The sequence below is a fragment of the Rhinatrema bivittatum genome, chromosome 3, assembly GCF_901001135.1.
Source record: "Rhinatrema bivittatum chromosome 3, aRhiBiv1.1, whole genome shotgun sequence".
Taxonomy (NCBI): Eukaryota; Metazoa; Chordata; class Amphibia; order Gymnophiona; family Rhinatrematidae; genus Rhinatrema; species Rhinatrema bivittatum.
In genome coordinates, this window is record NC_042617.1 from 393,088,788 (window position 1) to 393,113,267 (window position 24,480).

General features: G+C 43.8%; 1 protein-coding gene across 3 annotated transcripts in view; it reads left to right on the forward strand.

The window, feature by feature from the left end:
• COL9A1 (collagen type IX alpha 1 chain) overlaps window positions 1–24,480 on the forward strand; it is a 373,679-nt gene that overhangs the window by 230,861 nt on the left and 118,338 nt on the right. For all 3 annotated transcript variants that reach the window (XM_029595655.1, XM_029595654.1, XM_029595653.1), the window contains 3 exons: window positions 1,735–1,767; window positions 1,870–1,926; window positions 2,361–2,414. In XM_029595655.1, coding sequence (XP_029451515.1) covers window positions 1,735–1,767; window positions 1,870–1,926; window positions 2,361–2,414 — 144 coding nt within the window. The remainder of the gene's footprint in view (window positions 1–1,734; window positions 1,768–1,869; window positions 1,927–2,360; window positions 2,415–24,480) is intronic.

Consider the following 24,480-nt stretch of genomic DNA (forward strand, 5'->3'; position numbering starts at 1 on the left):
TGACCTTTTGCTTTCTTTGTTTGTTTCTTTTTCTCCCTCAAGTTCACCAGGTATTCTTCCCTGTGTTCCTCTTTTTGGGATCCTTTATACTTCTTGAATGCTGTTCCTTTTGCCTTTATTATTTCAGCTAACTCCTTCGAGAACCAGATTGGTTTCTTTGTCTTTTTACTTTTGTTTACTTTTCGAACATAAAGATTTGTTCCCTTTATAATAGCTCCTTTTAATTTGCCCACTGTTGTTCTACCTCACCCATTTTCTCCTTGTCTTCTAGTTCTTCCTCCAAGAACATCCTCTTTTTGACAAAGTCCGTATTTTTGAAATTCAAAACTCAGGTCTTCATGTGACTTCTCTGTATCTTATTTGTGATATCAAACCATACCTCTGATTATCATGTTGCTCAGGTGGGCATTTACGCGGACATTAGAGACATTATCCCCATTTGTGAGCACTTGTTCATGTATCACATCCTCTCTCATGGGTTCCATTACCATTTGTTTGAGCAGAGCCCCATGAAGGGTATCTACTATCTCTCTACTTCTTGTAGATTCCGCAGAAGGGATGCTCCATTCTACATTCAGCAGAATAAAATCTCATACAATCTACACTTCTTTCCCACCTTTTGGATGTCAAGCTCTTCTGTCTAAGTCAGAGGCCTGTAGACCACATCCATGTGAATGGAAGCACCATCTTCTTATTTTAGGACAGTCCATAATGCTTCTTCCCTACCCCACTTCCCTTGCATCTCTGTTGCTTGGATATTGTTTTTGCCATAAAGAGTTACTCCTCACCCATTCCTATCCTTTTTGTCCTAACTTACTAACATCCCTGGTGGTCCAGCGGGGTCCTGCGAGCGATTTGTCCCTCCATGCCATCGAGCTGTGTGGCCTGCCTCGCATCACAATGGCGCCAATAGCCTTTGACCTACTATGTCACAGGGACTACCGGTGCCATTGGTCAGCCCCTGTCACATGGCCATCGGCGCCATCTTGTGCTCCTACCATGTGACAGGAGCTGACCAATGGCACCGGTGTAGCCCCTGTGACATAGTATGGGCAAAGGCTTTCGGTACCATTTTGATTACTGGCAGCCGATGGCGAGATCGCTCCCGGACTCCTGCTGGACCACCTGGGACTTTTGGAATATTGCCAAAAATTGCTGTACAGCTAAAGCACCCATTTTAACTCGGCAAATTTAACGCCTGCCTGGGAGCTGGCATTAAAGCATGCTGCGCTCAAGGGCCCACTGAAAAAAACAAAAAATCCTGCTTTCTGTGATTTCTCCTATGAGCACTGTCTTGATACTAAGTAGGAGGAACCACAGAAAGCAGAATCATGCTGTGCTCAAGGTCTCAACATCCAAAAAAAACCATCCTGCTTTCTGTGAACCAGTCTAGTTTGAATGCATGTCTTTTACATGATGATATTGCATCAGCCTGTACATTTTTTATATATTTGATCTGTATTCCACCTTTCAGACACTTCAAAGTGACTTACTTCAAGTATTGCAAATATTTTCTAATTTAAAAGTTAAAAGCAAAATTAGAGAGAACCCTGTAAAGATAAGAGTAATGCTAGTCAAAATGATAAAAGGACATAGTTGCTCAGAATGATCCATGTAGATAAAACTGAATAATACAGTCTTTTGGTTGACAAGTTAATGGTTACAAAACTTTTGGAAAAGAACAGTGCATGTGCACGTGAAGTAATGTGCATTTTGTATCTTTATCTACTTTAGGGAAGAGTTGCACTTCAGGATGGAGATCTTTTGGTAAATTATTTGCTTATTTTAGGAAAAAATAATAATTTACTTATAGTACATTATCATTAATGCATATTTGTTAAATCTATATAAATGTGTTTTTTTTTTCAGTGTCCTACTGCATGCCCTACTGGCCACCCAGGACTTCCTGGTCTCGCCGGTATGAAGGTAAGAAGATATTCACTATAAAGAAGATGAAGTCTTTGAGGTTTTCTGACTTTAGGGTCGTGATGTATCGGAACACGGAGACACATATTGACGTCTTCAGAAGAGTAGATAATGCTCTGTCGGCGATGTTTCTGTTATGTGCACAATTGAGTTTCTCATGTTGTCCCAGCAAAGTATCTTAGGATTCATCCAGGAATTATTTTATAATATTGAAAATGTTAAATAACTGTAATGTCTTTTAAATACTATCTTTGAGAGCAACTACTTTCAAGAAAGGTACAGTAAAATCAGAGTAACTATAGAGGCTGGTAGGCAGTGTGTGTTTAAATAGCTGGGCATTCATTTTGTTGTATTTGAATGCCTCTGAATAATAAACATATAAATGGTTGCATGTTATTGACAACAAATTATATCAGTTTCCTGGTTTATTCTAGGGTCACAAAGGTGCTAAAGGAGAAGCTGGTGAGCCAGGGAAACAAGGCCATAAGGTAAGACAAATGTGCATTTTGTAGGTCAGTAGGCATGAAAGACTAATGAGGAGTCACAAAAGAACCTCTCCACTGCTCGAGTATGAAAACACATCCAGGCAGGTCATGCACTGTGTTGTACTGCGTGCCCAAGTGTAAAATTCCATATGATCTCCATAACTCCATCAGACACTAATATATTCAGTTTCTTATCTCATTCATTTGTAATCGCACACACTTACCGTGTCTCTGTCAGTAACATTCACAACTGAATAGTTACTTAGTTAGCCTGAACTGCACAGGACTGCGAGAGTCATCAAATTAGTTTTCCTGTCCACCCTGCACTTCTCCCTTTTCACAGAATGATATAGGGGCTATGTTAAACTGATTTTCAGCCTCAACCTTGTGGCTAAAAATAGGCTTAAGTCTAGCTGGTAAACTTAGCCAGCTAGATTTCAACCTGCAATAGCTGTGCCTAGGTTTGGGCAGCTATTAACTTCCTTTCCTCTCCCTATCCAACCCTCACCTCTGGGATGGCACACTTTTTGAGCAGCTAGATTTAGCCACCCCATAGTGATAAAACGTGCACAAAGGTGATCTGTCATTGATGAATAGCGATGAAAGTGTATGCCTATGATTGTGAAAGAGAAGTAGTTTCGCTATTATCAAGACAACATTATTCTTTATTTTTACAATATATTTTGCTTTATCTCTGCTGTTTTGAATCTGTTTTTATGCATGGCAAGAATATTGTTATACAATAGACATTGATTATTTCTCCTGTTCTGCTTCTGTCTTGTGTGTGGCTGCATAATATTAAAAAAAAAAAAAAGCTTTTCTTCAATAGATAATGTTCTAGTTCTGCAGGTCCTTACTCTGTTTTGTGTGCTGAGGTATTATATTGCTAGTTATTATTCTTAAAATCCTTGTGTACTTTAAGAGAGGATCACAGGACTCCACCTGGCATACATTCTGGGTATGGTGTAATCAGTTGCACAGCAAGGAGTATTGAACCATGCACAATCTCAAGTACATTTGGTTTTGAAGGCTACACAGCTTACTTGGTTCCTGTTTTAGCTAAATGTAAAAGTCTGATTTAATATAATTTTATTCTTTATTTTTCAAATATATTTTCTTTATCTCTGACTATCCTAAAAATAAGAAGATGGTGCTTCCATTTTTATTGGAGTGATCTATAGGCCACCTACTCAAACAGAAGTGCTGGACAGAGAGCTCATGCAAGAAATCCAAAAGGTGGGAAAAAAGGGAGAAGTGTTGCTTGTTGGAGATTTTAATCTGCAGGATGTGAACTGGAGTAACCCATCTTGAGAATCTACAAGAAGTAGAGAGATAGTGGATGTCCTTCAAGGGGCTGTACTCAAACAAATGGTATTGGAACCCACGAGGGAGGGTGTAATACTCGATCTAGTGCTCATTAATGCTGATTATATCTCTAACGTTTGGTTAGGTGCACACCTGAGCACCAGTGATCATCAGACGGTATGGTTTGATATCTCAAATAGGATACAGATAAGTCACATGAAGACACAAGTTTTGAATTTCATAAATATGGACTTTGTCAAAATGGGGACATATCTGGAGGAAGAATTGGAAGACTAGGAGAAAATGGATGAGGTGGAACAAATTAGGCCAAATTAAAAGTTATTTCAAAGGCAACAAATCTATATGTTAGAAAAGTAAACAAGAGGAAGAGGAAGACGAATTTGATCTGGTTCTCTAAGGAGGTGACTGAAAAAATAAAGGCAAAAAGAAGAGCATTCAAGAAGTATAAAGGATCTCAAAAAAGGAAACACAGAGAAGAATATCTGTTAAAATGAGAGAGATGAAAAAAGAAATAAGGAAAGCAAAAGGTCAAGTGGAAGAGAGGATTGCCAAAGAGGTAAAACGAGGTAACAAAACATTTTTCAGATATATCAGAGAAAGAAGGGAGGCTAGAAGTACTATAATAAAATTGAAAGGTGATACAGAGCAATGTGTGGAGAAAAATGAAGAAATGGTGGAAATATTAAACAAACACTTCAGTTTGGTGTTCATTAAAGAAGACCCTGGAGATGGACTGTTGCTGCTGGACAAGACCACAAATAGGTATAGGACAGATGAATCTCCATTTATAGAAGAGAATGCATGGGAATGTATGAAAGTGGAGAAGGCCATGGGGCTGGATGAGATATATTCCAGGATACTGAGGGAGCTCAGACATGTGCTGGCAGGTCCCCTGAAAGAACTGTTCAATAGATCCCTGGAAATAGGAGTTCAGCTGCAGGATTGGAGAAGAGTGGTGGTGGTCCTGCTTCACAAGAATGGTAGCAAAGAGGACACTGGAAACTACAGGCCAATTAGCCTCACCTCAGTGGTGGGGAAATTAGTGGAGACTCTGCTGAAGGAAAGTATAGTGAACTATTTACGCTCCAGTGGTTTACTGGACTGGAGGTAGCAAGGATTTAGGAGGGGAAGTTCCTGTCAGACAAATCTGATTGATTTTTTTGACTGGGTGACTAGAGAATTGGATCAAGGAAGAATGCTCAATGCGATCTACTTTGATTTCAGCAAAGTTTTTGATACAGTGCCGCACAGGAGACTAGTGAATACAATGAGAAGCTTGGGAGTGAGCGCCAAGGTGATGGCATGGATTACAAACTGGTTGACTGACAGGAGACAGTGTATGATGGTAAATGGAAGCTACTCTGAAGAGAGAATTGTGTTAAGTGGAGTACCACAGGGATCAGTGTTGGGACCAGTTCTGTTCACTATCTTTGTGAGCAACGTTAGGGAAGGGATAGAAAGTAAAATTTGTCTATTTGCAGATGATGCTAACATCTTCAATAGAGTGGACATGCCTGAAGGAGTAGAGAGAATGAAAAGTGATTTAAGAAAACTTTAAGAGTGGTTGACGATTTGGCAGCTGGGATTCAATGCCAAGAAGTGCAGTCATTTATTTGAGTGCAGTAATCCAAAGAACCTTAGGTGATGGGAGGTGAAAGACTGATGTGCACGAACCAAGAGAAGAATCTCGGGGTAACAGTGTCTGGTGAACTTAAAATGGTGATGCAATGTGACAAGGCGATAGCTAAAGCTAGAAGAATGCTGGGCTGCATAGAGAGATGAATAACCAGTAAGAAAAAGGAGGTGATAATAACCTTGTACAGGTCATTGGTGAGGCCTCACATGAAGTACTGTGTTCAGTTCTGGAGCCCATATCTCAACAAAGATAGAGGCAGGATGGAGGGGGTCCAGTTAAGGGCAACCAAAATGGTGTGGAGTCTGTATCAGAAGACTTATGAGGAGAGGCTGAAGGATCTGAATAAGTATACAGTGGAAGAGAGGAGGTGCAGGGGAGATATGATACAGACCTTTAGATACCCAGAAGGTTTTAATGATGCATGAACTTCAAACCTTTTCTGTTGGAAAGAAAATAGAACTGGTGGTCCCGAAATGAAACTCCAGGGGGGACGACTCAGAACCAATGTCAGGAAATATTTCTTCAAGGAGAGTGTGGTAGATGTCTGGAATACCCTTCTGGAGGAGGTGGTGAAGACAAAAATAATCAAAGAATTCAAAGGGGCATGGGATAAACATTGTGGATGGCTAAAGGCTAGAGCAGTGGTTCTCAACCTTTTTCCCATCGTGACACACCTGACAGACCACGCTCACATGTGTGACACACTGCTCATTACAATTCACGGTGGAAATAAAAAATAAAGGCCCAGTATTATTTTTATTGTTAAGAATGTGTTGCAACTGTCGCTGCCCGATGTCTCCACTCTGCCCTCCTTACCGACTCCCTCTTGCTCTAGTGGAAGGTTGGCTGCCCCGGCGTCATTCTACCGACTCTCTCCGGCGTTCCCGGAGCGGCTCGAAGCTGCAATCCGCCATGATTCACAAGAGCCTAAGGGCGCGCACGCTGTGCGGCCCCGACTGATGTACCCGAAGAGGAAATCTCCCTTTGAAGGGGGGTACTGTTGCAACCGTCACTGCCCTATGTCTCCACTCCGCCCTCCTTACCTCCTTGGCGACTCCCTCTTGCTCTAGTGGAAGGTTGGCTGCCGCGGCGTCATTCTGCCGACTCCCTCCGGCGTCCCCGGAGCGGCTCGACGCTGCAATCCGCCATGATTCACAAGAGCCTAAGGGCGCGTGCGCGGCGCAGCCCCGACTGACGTACCAGCAGTGGCGCGAACCTCAGGGGCATCCCCCTGAGATGATGTCATCCGTACCAGATATTTAAGGTCTCAGAAATCGCTAACGAATCGAGTTAGCAAGGACCAGTTTTGCACTCTCCTAGCTACTCTGCCTCCTCGGACTTACTAGGGGTACCCGATCCTCGGGGGCCTCGATCTCTCTTTGTTTTTCAGGTCACAGTCAGGAACCGGTACTCGCTCCTCGAGGGCCCATGTTCCCGGACTGGTTGCTGAATATTTATTCTGCCTGGAAGTCATCACTGCCTACTACACCAGTGAGTTACCATCTCTCTCTCAGAGCTTTCTCTGGAACCAGGTACTCGCTACTCGAGGGCCTAACTCATTCCAATACCTGGACTACTTCTAGAGACTATTGTGTGAGTGTTACCATCAAGATTCTGTTCCTGAAATCTGCATACCCTGCCTACTCACTATATTCAGTTTCTCTACAGCTCAGTTATCCAGGATCGCTGTTCTAGTACCTGAGGGACTACAGCCCTGCCGGGCTCTTCCAGCTCACTACTGCCACCTTTGGTGGTTCAATATACTGTTTAATAAAGGAACTAGTGTGTGTCTGTCTCCATACTCTGAGCCTGACCGGTGGTACCTCTCGGGATCTTCCCCCGGGGGCGTGGTCATCTGCCACTGGTCCAAGGATCCACCCACAACTATCTCAAACACCAACAGATTGCTAACTCCATGGATCTGGCACAACTTAATGCCTTGCAGGCCATACCGGGCCTGGACCACCGCATTTTGGAGCAGCAAGACGCCTTGGAGAAACTTACGTCAGCGTTTCATCAGCTACACACACAGAAGGTTCAAGGCACAGCTTCCAACCAAGAAGGTCAGTTACAGGAGGTAACTTTAAAAACTGCTGTACCACCGGTGGCTCCTGCCCTCTTCTCCAGAGAAATCCAGAAGACCCGGGGCTTTTTAAATCAGTGCTGCATGCATTTTGCCTTACAGCCATCTTTATTTCCTCCGGCTCTCTCCAAGACTACCTACATCCTTTCATACCTGGATGGTGGGGCCTTTTATACCTGGATGGGCATCTACCTTGTGGGAATGCAAGGACCCTATTTTGGAGGACATAGAAGGATTTATGGACTTGTTTAAATCCATCTTCAATAACCCTGCTCGAACTGCTGTAGCCGGTTCTGCTTTGGTGGAAATGAAGCAAGGCAACAGATCGTTGGCTGAATTTGCCATAGAATTCAAAACTCTGGCAGCAGAACTCAGCTGGGACCCCAAATGTCTCAAGACTCTCTTTTGCAGAGGCCTGGATAACTGTTTAAAGGATGAGCTGGCTGCTCATCAAACACCTGACTCGCTGGACGAATTAATAGCCTTGGCCACTCGGATTGATCACCAGCTCCGAGACAAGGTGAAGGAACTCCAGCCTAAGATGTTAACCAGGTTGAAACAGGCCAGTGCTATTGATGCACCTTGGATGGTTCCAGTAATTCCTGCTATTTATAAAGAGGAACTGATGCAACTTGGTCATGGACATTTGTCTTCTAAAGAGAAAAGATTTTGGAAGAAGCACAGCCTTTGCATGTATTGTGGTCAGCACGGCCATGATGTCGCTACATGCTCCATTCGTCTGAAAGAACGAATGGACCAAAGTCCTGCAGGAGGACTGTTTTTAGGCCTTACTGCGCCCTCCCTGACGCTCTCTCTCCCAGTCTCCTTGACCTATGGACCAGTCACGGTTCAGACTCCTGCCCTGGTGGACTCAGGGGCGGAAGGTAACTTCATTCTCAGACAACTAGTGGAATATTTGAGGATTCCCCTCATCAAGTTGAAAGATCCACTACTGTTATCCTCCATTCATGGAGAGCCCTTACCGGGAGATGTGACTTGCAAGACTGAACCAGTTACTCTCCACACTGGAGCTCTTCATACGGAATCGCTCTCCTTCTTTGTACTGGAAAAGGCCGTGCACCCTATTGTCCTGGGGTTACCTTGGTTGCAAAGACAGCAACCCCAATTTGACTGGGCGTCCTTGGATCTCTCCCGTTGGGGCCCAGAATGTCATGGGAAATGCCTTAAGGAGAACTCGCCTATTATAGGCATGCCTGCGACTCCAGCAGTTCCGGGACTGCCGCTCCAGTACACCCCATTTGGGGATATATTCTCCAAAGAAACAGCTGATGTTCTTCTTCCACAGGAGCCTTATGACTGTGCCATAAGACTGAAGTCTATTGCTGAGCCTCCGAAAGGACAGGTGTATTTTCTCTCAGCTTTTGAGAATAAAGCAACGTCGGAAAACATTGAAGAAAATCTCCAGAAGGGTTTTATCCGACCAACAATGTCACCAGCTGGTGCAGGCTTTTGCTTGGTGGGAAAGGAAGACGATGCAATACCCAGTGAAGTTTCTTCAATATCTCAAGACTCACCTATTATCAATGCAGAAGACAACTTAGAACTCAAAGTCAAAGAAATTCTGAATGTTCGTAAAAGAGGCAATACTTTTGAATACCTTCTAAAGTGGGAAGGGTTTGGTCCCGAAATAAACTCTTGGGAGCCTCAGACCAATATTCTGGACAAAGAGATGTTTTGTCAGTTCCACCTCGCGCATCCTTCAAAACCTAAGCCTGGTACCCGAAGAGGAAATCGCCCTTTGAAGGGTAGACTTCGGGCAGCGACCGTCACTGCCCGAAGTCTACCCTCCTCCCTCCTTGGCAACTCCCTCTTGCTCTAGTGGAAGGTTGGCTGCCACGGCGTCATTCTGCCGACTCCCTCCGGCGTTCCCGGAGCGGCTCGATGCTGCAATCCGCCATGATTCACAAGAGCTTAAGGGCGTGCGCGCGGCGCGGCCCCGACTGACGTACCAGCAGTGGCGCGAACCTCAGGGGCGTCCCCCTGAGATGACGTCATCTGTACCGGATATTTAAGGTCTCAGAAATCGCTAACGAATCGAGTTAGCAAGGACCAGTTTCGCACTCTCCTAGCTACTCTGCCTCCTCGGACTTACCAGGGGTACCCGCTCCTCGGGGGCCTCGCTCTCTCTTTGTTTTTCAGGTCACAGTCAGGAACCGGTACTCGCTCCTCGAGGGCCCATGTTCCCGGACTGGTTGCTGAATACTTATTCTGCCTGGAAGTCATCGCTGCCTACTACACCAGTGAGTTACCATCTCTCAGAGTTTTCCCTGGAACCAGGTACTCTCTCCTCGAGGGCCTAACTCATTCCAACACCTGGACTACTTCTAGAGACTATTGTGTGAGTGTTACCATCAAGGTTCTGTTCCTGAAAGCTGCATACCCTGCCTACTCACTATATTCAGTTTCTCTACAGCTCAGTTATCCAGGATCGCTGTTCTAGTACCTGAGAGACTACAGCCCTGCCGGGCATTCCAGCTCACTACTGCCACCTCTGGTGGTTCAAAATACTGTTTAATAAAGGAACTAGTGTGTGTCTGTCTCCATACTCTGAGCCTGACCGGTGGTCCCTCTCGGGATCTTCCCCCGGGGGCGTGGTCATCTGCCACCGGCCCAAGGATCCACCCACAACTACTTCAAACACCAACAGAATGACACAAGGGAAAGATACATATACTGTCTGAACAGAAATTGCATAAATAGTAAACATCCCACACCAAAACAGCACCAATTTCCGGCACTTAAACAGTAACTACCTTACCTAAGAAAAGGCAACACTGAAAATATTACACCAGGCCTTAAGACACCAATACATCTCCTATTAGGAAAACGGACCAAGTCAGGCTGCTATAGAGTCCTACACAGAAACTACACGCCAGCAGAAAACCTTACCTGAATCACCTATGCTGACCCTCACCTAACAAAGAATAAAGAGACCAAAACGCATAACTAGAAGCATGCAGACAAAAACTGAATTGGAAACTGCAACAAGCCAGGATCTCTGTGTGAAGTGTAACAAAGGAAAAAGAGAAATATCACTAGTCCTCATAAAATAAATCAAGAAATATAAAATCAATAGCAGTAAAACCATACTAACAAAAAGAACAGATTATTTTGAAACAGCTGATGAATGGAATGTCCAATAATTAAAAACTCATATCAAAAATTTCTAGATACCAATAAATATTTCAAAATAGCAGACACAAAGACCCAATAATGAAAAATAATGATACAAAAAATGCTTTGCTCTGCATATCTGGGAACGTTTCATATCCAGGCGCCCTGAGATTGTTTTGAATTAGCAGGAGGAGGGATGGTTTGCTTACAACTTTCTCCTCTCTCTCTCACACTGGCTCTCAATTGCTCACATATACACATGCTTTTTCTCTCTCACTTATATAGGCTCTTAATTACACATTTTCACAGATGCTGTCTGTCTTTTCATACTTATACATACAGGCTTTCAATCACACACATACATGCTGTCTTTTTCTCTCACACACAGACTCTCATTCACATGCTTACACACATGTGCTCTCTCTTTCTCTCATTTACACACAGGATCTCAATCACATACTCACAGGCTCCTCACCTAAACCAGCTCTCAATCACACACAGACACACATGGTCTCTCATTTACTTATACACACAGGCTCTTAATCATACATACACATAATCTCTCTCACACACAAAGGATCTCAATCACACATGCATACTCTTTCACATAAACAGGTTTTCAGTCACAAACTTACAGATACAGGTTCTCAGTCATATACTTCCATTCATGCTACCTCTCACACACAGGCTTTCAATCACACACATACTCTCTTTCACATATACAGGCCTCAATCATTCACATATATGCTGTCTCACACACAGCACCTCAAACACATATGCTTGCTCATTCATTTATTCTCCCCCCCCCCCCCCCCGAACTAGCGACAGCAGCAGCCTCTTCCACTTCCAACCCTAAAGGCAGCAGCAACCTCCTTCACTTTCAGCCCTCATGAAGGAGTGCCATCGGCAGCGGGGGTTGACGTTGTTCTTTGTTTTTCTCCGAGCCGCACTGCTCATTCCTCAGGCTATGCCTCTCTTCTTCGGGCCTATGCTGCCCACACTATCATGGTCTCTTCTTCCCGCGCACGCACCCACTGCTCACCACTTCCTCTTCCGGGGTGGGGGTGGGGCAGGAAGAAGAGAGCATGCCGGTGCCGCTGACTCCAGCTGTCCTGCCGCATTCTACCCGGGCTATCAGCGTTTTAAGCCCGGGTGGAAGACCTATTTTGCTTGGGTAGGGGGAGCAGCTGGGTCACCGGGGGACTGGGAAGTGTGGCGACACACCTGTGTGTGCTTGGCGACACACTGGTGTGTCGCGACACACTAGTTGAGAACCACTGGGCTAGAGGACCAAAATGAAGAAAAGCATGCAAGGGGGAACTTGCTGGTGTGGCGATTACTGCCATCAGCAGAAGCCATGGAGATTAATACCCTTAACCAATAAGCCATGATGCTTTTAATGCAACTGCAACATTTCTCCCTGCTTCAGCGGCAGGGGTTAAAAGAGGAATTGTATTTAGAAAACAACCTAGGGCCCTGACTTCTGAGGTGTTGGATACTGATATGCAGACATAAGGGAAAAAGCTCAGGAGTGCTTCTATGGCCTAGTCCTTAAGGAAGTGAATAAAGTATACAGGGGGCAACTTGCTGGTGCAGGTTACTATCCTTAGCAGAAGGCATGGAGATTATTACCCTTAACGAATAAGACTTGATGCTTTTAATGCAACTGCTATTATTTAAATCTCCACTCAAGCGGGTTGTAACGCTTAATGTTATACACCATTCATACAACCCCGTATTTTTATACCAACATTCCTTTATATGAAGATCCTGATTTTTTTCTTTTTTGTGTGTTTAATTATATTTCCCTCACCCACTCATGCGTTACCATTTAAAAAATGATTAAAAATGGAGGTGAATGTCTCATTTTATGACTTTACTGCACTAACTCCAAATCCATTGAAGTTAATGTTAGTCAATTTTATATGTTATAATCATTGACATTCCGCCTACCATCCTATTTATTTTATTCCAAAAAAATCGAAAATCTCCTATAATTTCAAACTTTATTTCAGTCCAGCAAAAACTGCTCCATGCACCTTTTTCCTTTTATTACCCGTCAATTACTTAGCTTAATGCTGTATCCTGCTTATTCAATGTCCAAAGAATAAAGTTTGAAATTATAGGAGATTTTAGATTTTTTTGGAATAAAATAAATAGGATGGTAGGTGGAATGTCGATGATTATAACATATAAAATTGACTAACATTAACTTCAATGGATTTGGAGTTAGTGCAGTAAAGTCATAAAATGAGACATTCACCTCCATCTTTAATAATTTTTTAAATGGTAACACATGAATGGGTGAGGGAAATATAATTAAACACAGAAAAAAAGAAAAAAAATCGGGATCTTCATATAAAGGAATGTTGGTATAAAAATACAGGGTTGTATGAATGGTGTATAAATTTAATGCAACTGCAACATTGCTCCGCACTTCGATAGCAGGGGGGAAAAGAGGATTTGTATTCAGGCAAGAACCAAGAGGACTCCAACTTCTACGATCTGGGATACTGATATGCAGGCATAAGGGAAAAAGCATAGGACTGCTTCTACAGCAAACTCCATAAGCAATGCAAACCAAGCAGCACTGGTGAATTTTCAAGGAAGCTCATAACCCAATAAAAAATGTTGCTAGCTGGAATTTTTATGGGTTATCATAAAGCTTGGGATAACTGCAGGGAGCAGCAGTTACTACCATTAAGAGAAACATGAGGGTACCCTGCACAGAGTAGTAGTTGCCATCTTTTTCTGCCATCATTACTATGTTGAGATCCCAAGGTTGTTGCACAGTTTTTTTTGTGGGCTAACAATTTCTGATGGAATATGTGTGATCTTTGACTGAAACTCTGATTATGATTTTACGATTTACTTTATTAAAACAAATAGCCATAGGTATTTGTATCTAACATGATTTCTATAAAACTCTGATTTATTTTGCTTCCCACAAATCAGTGTCTCATTTTGTTGAGGATCTGAATCAAAAACTATGGCATTATTTTTTTGTCTTATGGTAACATTTTGTTGCTATATTGTTTGCCTTTTTCTTAGCACAGGTACCATGCACTATACCAGCACTCAGATTATCTCCACCATATTTTGTTTGCATATTGTAGATTATAAGCAGAATCTAGTTTTCGTGATAGGTCAACTGTCAATCACCCAAAGCTTGTAGTTATGGTTGTGTCAATACATTTATGCACAGTTCCTGTGATTTGCAGCTACTTATGTAAGTGGAAAAGTTGTCTTCTATGTAAAATACTATGAAATGAATCAAAGGCTTATAAAGTGCAGGCTGACCATCCAATGCAGTTATAGAAACAGAGAATCTGATGATGCATAAGGACTTTAAAGCCCATCTAATCTGCCCAGTTTCATTCTTGGTGCAGTGTCATAGATGGCAGTTGATCAAACTATTTATTTATAAAATTTGTAGACCACCTATCAACATTTCTAGGTGGTTCACAAGAAAACATTCATAATAAAGCTTAAAAAACATATATAATAAAACCTTTCATGGATTGCAAATTGGCTAAAAGACAGGAAACAGAGAGTAGGATTAAATGGACAATTTTCTCAGTGGAAGGGAGTGGGCAGTGGAGTGCCTCAGGGATCTGTATTGGGACCCTTACTTTTCAATATATTTATAAATGATCTGGAAAGAAATACGACAAGTGAGATAATCAGATTTGCAGATGATACAAAATTGTTCAGAGTAGTTAAATCACAAGCAGATTGTGATAAATTGCAGGAAGACCTTGTGAGACTGGAAAATTGGGCATCAAAATGGCAGATGAAATTTAATGTGGGTAAGTGCAAGGTGATGCATATAAGGAAAAATAATCCATGCTATAGTTACACAATGTTAGGTTCCATATTAGGTGCTACAACCCAAGAAAGAGATCTAGGCGTCATAGTGGATAACACATTGAAATCGTCGGTTCAGTGTGCTGCGGCAGTCAAAAAAGCAAACAGAATGTTGGGAATTATTAGGAAGGGAATGGTGAATAAAACGGAAAATGTCATAATGCCTTTGTACCGCTCCATGGTGAGACCGCACCTTGAATACTGTGTACAATTCTGGTCGCCGCATCTCAAAAAAGATATAATTGCGATGGAGAAGATACAGAGAAGGACTACCAAAATGATAAGGGGAATGGAACAGCTCCCCTATGAGGAAATACTAAAGAGGTTAGGACTTTTCAGCTTGGAAAAGAGACGGCTGAGGGGGGATATGATAGAGGTGTTTAAAATCATGAGAGGTCTAGAACGGGTAGATGTGAATAGGTTATTTACTCTTTCGGATAATAGACTAGGGGGCATTCCATGAAGTTAGCATGTGGCACATTTAAAACTAATCGGAGAAAGTTCTTTTTTACTCAATGCACAATTAAACTCTGGAATTTGTTGCCAGAGAATGTGGTTAGTGCAGTTAGTATAACTGTGTTTAAAAAAGGATTGGATAAGTTCTTGGAAGAGAAGTCCATTACCTGCTATTAATTAAGTTGACTTAGAAAATAGCCACTGCTATTATTAGCAACGGTAACATGGAATAGACTTAGTTTTTGGGTACTTGCCAGGTTCTTATGGCCTGGATTGGCCACTGTTGGAAACAAGATGCTAGGCTTGATGGACCCTTGGTCTGACCCAGTTGGCATGTTCTTATGTTTTTATAAAAATGCAATAAATAAATAAAATGATAAGATCTCAATAATAGAACTCATAAAAGCATTGACAAAAATAATTTAAAATAGAAACATACAAATAGCAGTGCCCTTAGATCAACAGAACCATCAACCATCAATGCAAAAGTGCTCAAGGTGTCCCAACACAGACAATGAAAAATCACAGTGCCCTTCCATCAGTAAAAACCATCATCCATGAATGCAAAAAGTGCTCAAGGTGTTAAAAATGCAATCAGGGAACATCAAAAGCTTGCAGAAATAAGTCTTCTTTTACCAGCTTATGGAACTTTAAGAGCGACAGTTCATCCTTTATTATTTGTGGCAGTGCATTTGAAAATAGTGGAACTTGGACAAAAAGAAATCATTCACAAGATTCATTGAGTCTTATATGCTTGAAGTATGGCACACACAAGAGTCTGAGATGCTGATTTCAAACTTTGTGTAGGCTAGTAAATGTTTAAAGCAGCGTAAAAAATGTAGGGCACTAGACCATTTATGCCCTTAAAAACCAATAATAGAATTTTGAACTTAATCTCTGGCTCTCGCCTTCCTTCCCTGAGGTATCCTCTGTGCTTATCCCATGCTTTTCTTGATTTTATTACCATTTTTGGTCTCCACCACCCTTTCTGTGAAGAAATATTTTGTGATGTTCTTGAGTCTCATACTTAGACCTCTTTTCATATAGAGCATTATTTCTTCTGAAAAATGTTTGCTTCTCGTGCTTTATTTATGCTTTTCAGATCTTTGAATGTCTTTATCATGTCCCACTTCCCTCTCCTCTTCTTTGTGGAATACATATTTAGGTCCTTATGTCTCATCGCCTATGACTTTTGCTAAAGACCCTACAGCATTTGGGTAGCTTTTTTTGGTCCTCCTCCAATCTGTTTATATCCTTTCAGAGATATGGCCTCCAGAACTAGATACGATATTCTAGGTGAGGTCTCAACCATTTTCTGTACTGAGGCATTATTGCCTCCTTTTTTTCTACTGATTATGCCTCTCTCTTTGTATGCCAGCATCCCTCTGACTTTGGCCTTGTCTTATCATACTATTTGGCACCCTTGAGATTATCAGACATGATCACCCCGAGATCTTCTTCCTGGTTGGTATACATTGGTACCGTATCCCTCATTAGGTACTACTCCCTTGAATGTTTGCATCCCAAATGTAGTCTTCTGCACTTTTTTTTAAATTGAATCTTAACTGAATTTTTAAATTGAATCTTAATCTTAAGTGCTTAATTGCTCTTCAAACTTTCATAGATAACTGCTCATTTTGTCTAATCCCTCAGGGATTTGCAAAAAAACCCAAACAAACAAACATTTTCTTCTAAACTATCTACAGTATTTCTCACAGAAATATTGAACAGATATGTCCTAGAGAAATGTAGCCTGTGGAAATTAGGTGATAACAGTAGATGTCAAAAGAAAAAGACCACTTTGCCCACCCAGTTTTATCTCCCAGTTGTAAACTGTTACAAGTCTGACCACCTGCACCGTTCTACATATGGCCTTTACCCTTTTTTACCTTCTCTCACATTCACAGTTTAAGGATATCTCTCGGCTGTTGGCCATAAAAGTCTGACCACCAAAAAGATTTCCCTCCTTCCTAGCTGGGAAAGGTAGCCAAGTCAGCTGAGAGCCCGTGCTAGAGAACTGGCTACCTCCTCTGCTCCCCAGTTACTGTATGTTAATGTCAAAGCCATGCTCTAATTTCATGCTGATTAATTTGATGGCTCCTCTTGAAAGTTTGATGCTCTCTGTTTAGTTGTATCCTCTCCCAGTTTTGGCCCTTGAACACCCAGGCCCTTCCTCCAAGTCTTTTACCTACAAATGCTTCCAATTATCCATGGAAGTCCTATTGAACCAGAATGAAGAAAAGCCAAAAAACCTTGGAAAAAAGATATTTATTTATTTAAAGGCTTTTATATACCGATGTTCATGTACTGGTACATATCACGTCGGTTTACATAAAACAAAGTTGGAAATTACATCGAACAGGAAGGAACAATTAACAGGGCTAACTTCGAAGAACTTATAGATAAGCTAAGAAAGACTTAAAAATTAAAATTAAATTATTACATATAACTTATTACAGAACTTATAGATAAGCTAAGATATGAAAAAAGGGCAAAACATACCCAATAATACTAACAACTCAAATTAATTGCCACAAAGATCTTTAATATAAGCTGGGCGCTGACAAACATTCACTGAAAAATAGTTTTGATCATTGGTCTCCAGAAACATATCGCAGCTGTTTAAACTAAGCTGAGCTTCAACAATCATATACTATATCATTATAAAATCAAACCTCACCACATTAAAATTACATCAAGAACTAATTTGCGATCATAAGGAATGATGGACCTTACAAAAGCCTAAATGGTGTATTTAGGCTTTTGGGCCTAAATACACGTTGCAAAATAATGAAAATAAACAAGCACATCATTTTAACAATATGCAGTAAAAGCGCTATTATCCGGCACTCAGCCAACCGGCCTCTAGCAGTAGGGTTTTTTTTTTTAAAATAAATGCTGTCAAGAAGATCTAAACAGAATGCTAACCAACATTAGGGAGCACAGTATCTTTTCTCTGCTCTGTCCACTCTTGCATAACCCCTTCCCCTCCCCCGACCTCATTCCCTGCAAGGGACAGAAGGGGAGAAGAAATGACAGGAGCAGAGGGAGTTGGTTTAGGGAGCAGAGCAGCTTTTCTCATCCCCTCCCCTCCTGTTCTATGCCTGGAGCACAAAGCAAAGGGTTGTCAGATATAACTGGCATATTCATTTAACCAGTGCGGACTATTCCCCATGCATGCTGGATAGTGGGACTTTTGCTGCTTATGCACAGGAAAAGATGCACAACAAAGTTTGTAATGTTTTGTTAAAATCTATGTATGTAGAAAAAGAACACTAGTAAACAAAGAACCAGGGGCGGGTGAGGCAGCCGCTTCAGGAGGCAAACGTTTGGAAGAGCAAACCCCCCCCCCCCCCCCCCCCACCAAACTCCTCTAGTGGTCGCCTCACCCTGCTGCCAAAACAACAAAGGACCCACTCAGAATTCCACCCCCCCACGCAGCCGAAGTCTCCTTTAATCAGAGGGGGGTGGACCGCTCCGGGTGCTAACAGGGGTAGGGGTGCCATAACTGCGGTCTCGCATAGACGTAACGTGGGGTTCCTACTCCCTGCCAGCAAAAGCGAGGTCCTGCTGTGCCACCGACCTTTCCCAGACCCAGCGGCAGAAGAAGAGGCCTTGCCGTTCCACTGGCCTTTCCCCGAGCTGGCAGCAGAAGAAGAGGCCTTGCCATGCTGCCGATGTTTCCTCGGAGCTGGCAGAAGATGAAGGCCCTGGCATGCCACGAGCGAAGCTTTTCCTGTTCATGGTGAAGATGAAGGCCTCTGTGAGAGTGAGTGTGTGTAGAGGAGTGTGTGTCTGTGTATATGAGAGATAGGGTGCCTGAGGGGGGAGGGGGGGAGAGCATGTGTGAGAGTGCCTGGGGGAAGGGTGAGAGAGCATGTATGAAGGTGCCTGTTGGGGGGGTGAGAGAGCATGTGTGAGAGTGCCTGGTGGGGGTGAGAGAGCATATGTGAGGGTGCTGGAGAGGGGGGCACCAGAATGAGGGAGCCTGTGAGGCAGGAGGACAGAGGAGGGGATTGCCATTTCACCTCTCTCATCAAGCAGCAGATTGCCTTGAGCTGCCCCTGCTCCAGCCTGGCTGGTTAAAATAATCAGAAGCTGTACTCCTTTGAGTGCAAAATTAGGTAGTAAACAACTCAGGTCAAAACAACTAAATATATAAAGAAAGTTAAGTCAGTCAGGTATTTATAACTAAGCTAGAGAGTAAAAAATTGAAGTGTAGGCAATTTTTTGTAATTCTTGCCTCAGAAGCAGCACTTAATACTGTGACCCCTGTCAGGTTTCTCTATGGTGCTATGTTGTAATATGAGTAACTTTCCAGCAATGGAAGGTCCAGAAAGATGTAGTAAGATAGTGAGTGAAATAAGGGTCTTTCCCTCCAAAGGGGATGGGGTTTTGAATTAGGAATATACTATAGCTCATTAGTCATAGGGAAGAGTTTGTGAGTCTGCGTCTGGAGCTGTTGTGGCTGCACCTATTCCTGAGGTATGCAGGGTTAAAGAGGGGAGAATTTTGATCCACTGGAGAGGTATGAAAGGGACTCTCTTTTTTTTTTTCTGGAAAAGGTTAAAAACAAACTGGGAGGAGTGAAACCCCTAATCCAGGAGAACACCATCCATTCCAGGGAAGTCTGCAGCCACTAGGGTTGATCAGAAGAGAAGCTTCTCATTCTTGAAGGGGGCCTGTGGCATAGTACGAGCAGTCTGTGGCCATGTTGGTCTGGACTCCAGCTGTTCCTTGCATAAACTTTATTATCTACAAGTAATATAACACAACATAAACTGCTTACTTCAAAGTACTTCCAACAAAAGTTACCTCAACAGACCAGTTTTATTATTAGGAGCTGCTTTCTCCTACTTCCCAGGGCCTCCCTTCCTTTCCCTAGGGCTGTACTCTTAACCCTGCTCTTAGGGCCCCGCCCTTAGAGCTACCTGGTTGTCTTACACTTTTTAAGATGGACCAGGCCAAATGCCAAAAGGAGGATTTTCAGAGATACTTCTTCACATTCCCTCCCCCTCAGCTTGGACTTGTTGGGTCAAGCATCTTTATTTTCCATGGATATTTTCCAGGGAAATGGGTTCTTTCTCCAGTGGTCTGACCTTTCCTCCACATCAATGGGCTGGATGAAGCAAGCCCTCCTGCATCTAAGGATCCTTTCAACTTTACATGGTTTCTTCTCAAGTCCATGGACCTTTCACTAGTTAACTCCAGGGTAAGTGCTATGGGTCATCGTTTTCCATTCTCGCTAGAGTTGCCCTTAACCAAGCTCCAAATACCAAAATCACCCACTGTGGCCTTTGCCCAGTGTCCTCCCATGTTATTTTATATGAGTCCATAAGAAGCTCTGAGTTCCAGTCTGTTGTGGGCGTGGACCTTTGGGCAGAGGTAGAGTTGACGCAACCTGGAGGGAGAAGCCCTGCAGGTCCCCACCTTCGGCAGGCAGACCTGGACGAGGCAGAGGCCCAACTGGAACTTTGCCTTTACCAGCCCACGTTCCCCTCAGGTTGAGCCTTTGGGTACTGGGACTGGCAGCTTTTAGGTGGAAGCTTCTACTTAAGGAGTTATCTGTGGATGTAGTGGGGTCAAATCAGGAGAAAGCAAGGCGTAGCTGGTGGTAGGTTATGGTCGGAGGCAGGCAGCAGTCTGTGGAAGGTCCAGGAATCATTCAGTATTCAATGGCAGGGCAGCAGTACCCCCCTCCTGAGGGCTTGAGTTTGTGGGATACCGGTGATGAAAACTCCTTCGTGTACCTGCAAGTTTTTTGGCTCAGATGGTAGCGTCTACAACCAAATGATTGTTTGTTTGTTTTTTTCCCCCTAGTTCATGCAATTCTGGGGACAGAAACAGAGCCGTGAGCAAAGGGCTGGTCCCTTCTGGATTGTTTTGGTGGAGGATAGTCCCCATCACGAGGGTAGAGACGTCTACCTCCTTTTTAGAATCTGGACTGATATAACTAGACTTCTTGCTGAAGTCAGGTCTGTAGGATTTATTTCTCTTCATCTTTCTTAACGATAATGGACTCGAGTCCTTTCTTGGCATGATTGTATTCTTTTTCCAAAATGTCACGCTTGAACCTCTCTTATCCCAACCGTTCCTGTATTTGTTTGTAGAGTCCTTTAAAGGTATTTTCCTGGAGGGGCTATGGAATGATTTGAGATTCTCTGGATTTCTTACATGGGGTCAGAATTCTTGTAAGGGTAGATCATTGGAAGTTCTAGGAGTCAGGCAGTGGCCAATAGCAGACAGCAGATGAGAATGTCCAGGAATCAGACCAAAGTCAAGTACTGGGTATCCATCTGAAGGGAAGGAGGAATGGATAGGCAGTGCAGGAGGGCAAGGAGTAGCACAGGAGGCAAGGCACAGTGAAGAACTGAAGAATTGAAGAAGGATCACGGAAGCTGAAGACTAGGATCACAGGACCAAGGACAAGATGAAGAATGTTGGAACTGAAGATAAGGACAAAGGACGGTGGAACTGAAGACAGAAATGCTGAGGCAACTCACTCTTCATGGACTTTAGGGAGACCTGTTGCTGAGGCAAGGACTGAAGGCAGGCAAGGCCTTTTATAGGCCAAGACTCGTGATGATATTCTCAGGGGGTCATGGGCTTTTTCCGCCGTGGTCCCTTTAAATCAGAGTGTGTTGCATGGGCACACCTAGGAAGCAGGAGCAGGAGTGGCCTGCCGCGAAGAAGAGCATCTGGCTCGGTGGCAGAGGAGCAACAAGAGCAGCGACATCTACCATATGTTGGCATCTTGGGCATCTCGCCATTTGTGCCGGTTAGCTGCATCAGGCCAGGGTGGAGGTGAGAGCGGCAATTTGCGGGAGCAGCCTGCGGACTACCAATTGCAACACAACCTTTCCCTTGAGGCACATTCCTTCTGGAACTCCTTCTGTGAGCACTTTTTTGTAAGTTTTAAGGTGATGCTGCTGCTTCCCTTGAAAAACTCTCTGTTTTTCCTTGGGACTTTCCAAGTGCACTTGCTCTATTCCTTCTTTCTTATGCTCATTAGCAGGTTGTGGTTCTGCACTGTCAGTAAGATGGGTCTCTTTGCCATCTATCTCCTCTTCATTACCAACAGTTTCTCCATCTTTCTCAGTCTTTATTACATCCTCTTCAGGCCTCTGCAACACCACTGGCAGGCCTCTCTATTGTTTCTACTTCTGTTTTATCTTCACCCTGCAACGACCCCTTTTCCTGGTTATCAGGGCTAGTTTGGCTAGTGGGGGAGAGGGCCCGAGTGTTTGTTCTGAATTTTGGTTAATTGGCTCTGTCGGTCCAAGCCCAGCTTTGGTTGCTTTTGTTTCCTAACTTTGGGGTTATGCCTCTTCAGGGCTGGTCTGCCCCTCCCCTATTTCAAAAGAGTCCCATACCATAAGGCCCCCCACTGTCTACAGTCTCTGTAGATTCATTCTCCAGAAATCTATATTCTTTTCCTGCAATCAGCCATGTCTGTTTTTGCAGCTGTTGTTTCTATTTCCATAATCTGCTCCAGCAGTGTGGTTACTGATCCCTTAGGCTCTCTGCCAAGCCTTTCTGTAGTGCTTTCCTCAGGTGTCTCCCTGAGCCCAGTACATTTGGATTCAGCCAGTTTCAGTCATTTTGTAGCCTCAAAATGACTGAAATGCTATCATTTTCTTCCTCTTGTACCTATGGGGATTTTCTCCTCTAGATAGTAGACACCCAGTCAGGTTATTCATAGGGCTGCTTCTCTCCCTTTGCTTTCATGGGCACTGAGCCCTTCCTTGGTCTTACTCCTGGCATGTTGGTAGTTAGGAGCGTAAGTCCTGCTTCTACATCTTTCTGGGTACAAGCTAGGAAATCTGGCACTTTACAGTTGCCTCTGTCCTTCCAGGAGGATTTGAAACCAAACCTCTATTTCCAACTCAGTCATACTCTAGCACAAACCAGGCTGGTTTATATCCAGATGGCCACGCCCTTTCAAACTTTTCCTTTCTTTTGTATGTAGGAAGAAAGGAAAGAAAAGGGGGAGAAAAACCCTGCTTGTTCAACTCTAACTCACTGTACAGACCCTCTTTAACCATGTGGCGCTACTCTCCTTTGCTTGCAGTAATACTTTTAAAGCTACTTTTGGTGTCAGGCCTCAGGACACTCTTCTCTGTGTTAAAAAAAAAAAAAAAAAAATCCAACTGTTTTATTCTGTGTTCTACCTGAGCCACTTTCTTTTACTCATCTCAGTGCTCTATAAACATTTAGCAGCACTGCTTCTGCACCAAACTGCTTCTCTGGGCAGGAATCACTCAAGAACTTTTACTCTTCTCAGTGCTCTGTGTCTCGCTTAACAGCCCAGCTGCTTCTCTGCAGGAATCACCCAACAAGCCTCCAAAAACCTTGGGTTTTTGCCTGTGCAGTTGCTTAGCACAGAAATTCCCAAACTGACACCATATGTGACACATCACAAGCAGTCTGTGGCCTTGCTGGAGGACAAGTTAGTCTGGACTTCAGCTGTTCCTTGCATTAACTTTATTATTTACAAGCAATATGGAAGGGCCGGGGGAGCCTGTCTCGCTGGGCCCATGATAATATGGGCACCAGCCGGGCTCCTCCGGTCAGATGTTGGAGGGTGGGGGAGGGGCGGGGAGCGAGGGAGAGAGCCAGGTCGCACGTCCTTGCTCTCCGCCCCCCCTCCCCTGCGATGATGTGCCTGTTATGCGGCGGGGCCGACTCAGCCGACCTGAGGGCTGTGGTTGGTCGGCCTCGCTGTGTCACTGGGTTTTTGAATGGAATATAAAAAGGGGCGGAGCCATTGGGCCCGCCCCTTTTTTGATGCGAGCAGCCGGCCTGATCCCCTCCCTCCCTCCCCTTTTTTTTAGGTGTTATGGGGCTGGTTTGTTGCAGCTTGGGGGGGTTATGCGGAGTGACCAGAGCCAGGACTCAGTCTTTACAATCAAGGAAGGGCTTCTAGAGACTTAACTAGCAACAAGGACTGACGACTTAACTCAGGATGAAGACTTGGAATCAAGAACAAGACGTGGAATGTAGAAACGAAGACTTGGACTCAGGAACACAGACCTGGACTCAGAAAACATTAAAGACTTGGAAGACACAGGAACCAGGAACACAATGAGAGACCAGGAATGAAGACATAGAGGACTCCACCAAAGAACTAGAAGGACCTTGCAAAGGCAATCAGGAAGTGACTGAGGAGCTCTTATATAGGCTGTAGGCTAGATGTCATCAAGAGAGGCCGCAGGGTTTTTCCTGCCGTAGTCCCTTTAAATAACCGTCAGAGGTGTGTGTTCCTAAGGACTTCAGGGAGAGCTGGAGTCGGGGGCATTCCGGCCGTGAAGATCAGGCAGCGGCGGCAGCAACCTGGCCACAGGAAGCATAGAGGCAGCAGCATCTGGCTGCATTGAAGCAGACTGGCAGTGAGGTGACTCAGCACCACATCGGAGCAACAGCATGGCTCGGCAGCGTTGGCTGCGACCGGGGAGGTCAATGAGACCACTCGCGAGGACCACCCACAAGCAGGATCGCAACAGTTGTCTTACATTTTATAAGTTGGACCAGGCTCGCTGCCTGTTCCAGTGCTGGTTAAGAAGGGT